At 44.6% G+C, this 2,460-nt stretch overlaps 1 protein-coding gene across 1 annotated transcript; it reads right to left on the bottom strand.

Moving 5' to 3' along the window:
• Positions 1 to 1,405: 1,405 nt before the first annotated feature.
• Positions 1,406 to 2,460, bottom strand: LOC108115267 (procathepsin L-like). The gene has a single exon (XM_017226623.2). It carries the CDS (start codon positions 2,454 to 2,456, stop codon positions 1,446 to 1,448), a length of 1,011 nt encoding a protein of 336 aa, XP_017082112.2. The 5' UTR covers positions 2,457 to 2,460; the 3' UTR covers positions 1,406 to 1,445.

Raw genomic sequence — 2,460 nt, 5'->3', positions numbered from 1 at the left:
TGCTAGATCCGGCTGCAGTTTTCCAACTGTCTAACATCGAAGTATAACAGTTAAGTATTTAAAATCACAAATAGACAATCTACAAGATCTCCTCAAACACATCAAATATCGGTAAGACACAGTTTCATTAATCATTTCATAACTTTTGTAACAAATATGGGACTTTCCAACTTCTTTTTTATATGCTAAAATAACTATCCGATCTTCTAAGATCTATATAAGAAACGATTCTTCACATTACCAATTCCTGAAGACTTTTTGGGGAGTGTCGGATGACTGCGAGCCGCATTTGCTTGGCTTGCTCGTCTATTGCCAGTCAAGAGTTAACACGAATCAATTACGCAGACACACACACACACAGGGGGCGAATACTTTCCCGGAAAACTCGAAAGATGGATGCAGGGACATAGAGATGGAGATGGAGATGCAGATAGAGTGGAGGTGGGGACACAAAGAGACAGAGCCAGAGCTATGGACTGTCGACTGAGGACTGTGGACCATCGACTCAACGACTGACTGACTGGCAGACTGACTGGATGCGAAGAACTTGGCTGGCTGCTGCTGTCAAATGACATTTGACTTGGCTGCTGGGCCAAGGATTTACAATTTAAAGCAAGTGGCCAATAAACCAGATGAACGACCATTCGAATCCCAGGCCCCAATACCTGGGGTTTCTGAAGAGGTCCAGAATATTTGACTGACGTAAGTGTATCCCCAGTGTGTGTGCTCTATGTGCGACAGTGCTCAAATGCCGGAAAAGCGCTCAATGCCAAAGCAATTGGGTTTATGGCCCTCTATGTTAGTGAGTCTCTCTCTATATATATGTGTGTGTGTGTGAGTCCGAATAGTGGGTAACGGTAAACGATGGCCGAAGGGTAATAAAAACCATAATTACAACATAAATGACAGATGTTACACCGTCGCCGGGGTAGGTACATACTCGTACATGGTTTGGGGCACAGATAGCCGGCCAAATAAGTGGGGAGCACACATATTAACAGCTATTATCAAACTATAAAGCTCAAATGGTTGGCTATTGTTTCAGGTGATTAAACGAGAGCTAATTGATGGCTGCAGCACACAAGGAAAATAACAATCACAGACAGATGGAATGCGAAAGACCATAGCGCATATGCCGGAACTCAAAATTTAATTTCAATTCATGGTATAAAACTGGAGCTCAGCTTTTTAAACCAATCTTAAGATGGGATCTTAATATTTCTTATTTGTGCTATATCTATGTTTTCCCAATGTTACCAAATACTGAAAGAAAATGAAATGCTTAATTGTGTTAATCTATGTTTTGTTACCAAATACTGAAAGAAAATGAAATGATGAAGTCTCATACATTTGCAAAACTCAAAGCGAAATCTACCTGCCAAAGTTAAAGTAAAAAAAAAATGAATAATTGAACAGAGGCTTTATTCATTTCCAAAACGATTCTTTTACACAAGAGGATATTGGGGAAGGGTTGCCACTCCGCACATGTTGTTGGCGTTTCGGGCCAACTTGAAGTATCCACTCTCGCCCCAGGATGTTCCAAATGAGTTCTTGATCAGCCAGTAGTCTCCCCACTTCGGGTGGGTTCCAAAGCCCACGACGAGAACGGAGTGCGTGAGATCGTCTTTAGTTGATCCACATGACGGGATCTTAAGGATGCCACCGAAGTACAGATCGAACTCCTCATGAAGATGGTCGATGGATACTGCCACGGGACCAATGTTGTACACCACCTCTGCTAGTTCCTTTTCATCACCTTCAGTCAGGGTTACATGGCCGCGTATGGTGCCTGCACTGTTTTTTGGGTCCCAGTGACACTCATCCTTTTTGGGTTGGTAAGGAAAGGATGCCTTAGTAGCGGTTCCAAATTGCCTCACGTAGTTGAAGGCGATGCTCACCCATCCCAAATTACATCCTTGGTTCGGATAGGGAACACAGTCAACGAAATGTTTGGGCGAAAGCGGCACCAACTTGCCGTTCTTTTTGGCCAGATGCGCCTCAATAACACCCGAGGAGGAGAAGGCCCAACAGCTCAGGCACTGGGTACCCTGATTTCCGACTTCCGAGATGTATCCATAATCCCTCCAGTCGATACCTCCGGTTATCTCGTCATAGTGCTTGTAGTTCGCCGGTTCCTTAACGCCCTTAGTTACTTCTTCCGTTGGCGGTGTGATCGACGTTCGATAACTGTAGAGAGTACTTTGATCTGTGTCGGAGTACTGGCTTATTCCCATTTTGAATGCCTCCAGGCCCTGGGAATAACGTTGGTTGTGGTCGGCAATAACTTGGACCCTCCTGTCATATATCGCCCGGTGGAAATTGTCCTTGTATTTGTAGTGCTTGTTGTACTTAGCCTTGTACTGGGCCCACTCCTCATCGCTCACCAAAGTCCATCCTAATTCCACGAGGAGTAGGAGGAGCAGTACTTGGACCAGAAGCAGACGAAGAGAGCTCATTGCG

Source organism: Drosophila eugracilis, unplaced genomic scaffold (assembly GCF_018153835.1).
Source record: "Drosophila eugracilis isolate 14026-0451.02 unplaced genomic scaffold, ASM1815383v1 contig_1897, whole genome shotgun sequence".
NCBI classification, from domain to species: Eukaryota; Metazoa; Arthropoda; class Insecta; order Diptera; family Drosophilidae; genus Drosophila; species Drosophila eugracilis.
This window is presented reverse-complemented; position numbering and strand designations above follow the sequence as displayed.

Coding starts and splice junctions, on each gene's coding strand:
- LOC108115267 (XM_017226623.2), bottom strand. CDS start 2,456: ATGAGCTCTCTTCGTCTGCTTCTGGTCCAAGTACTGCTCCTCCTACTC.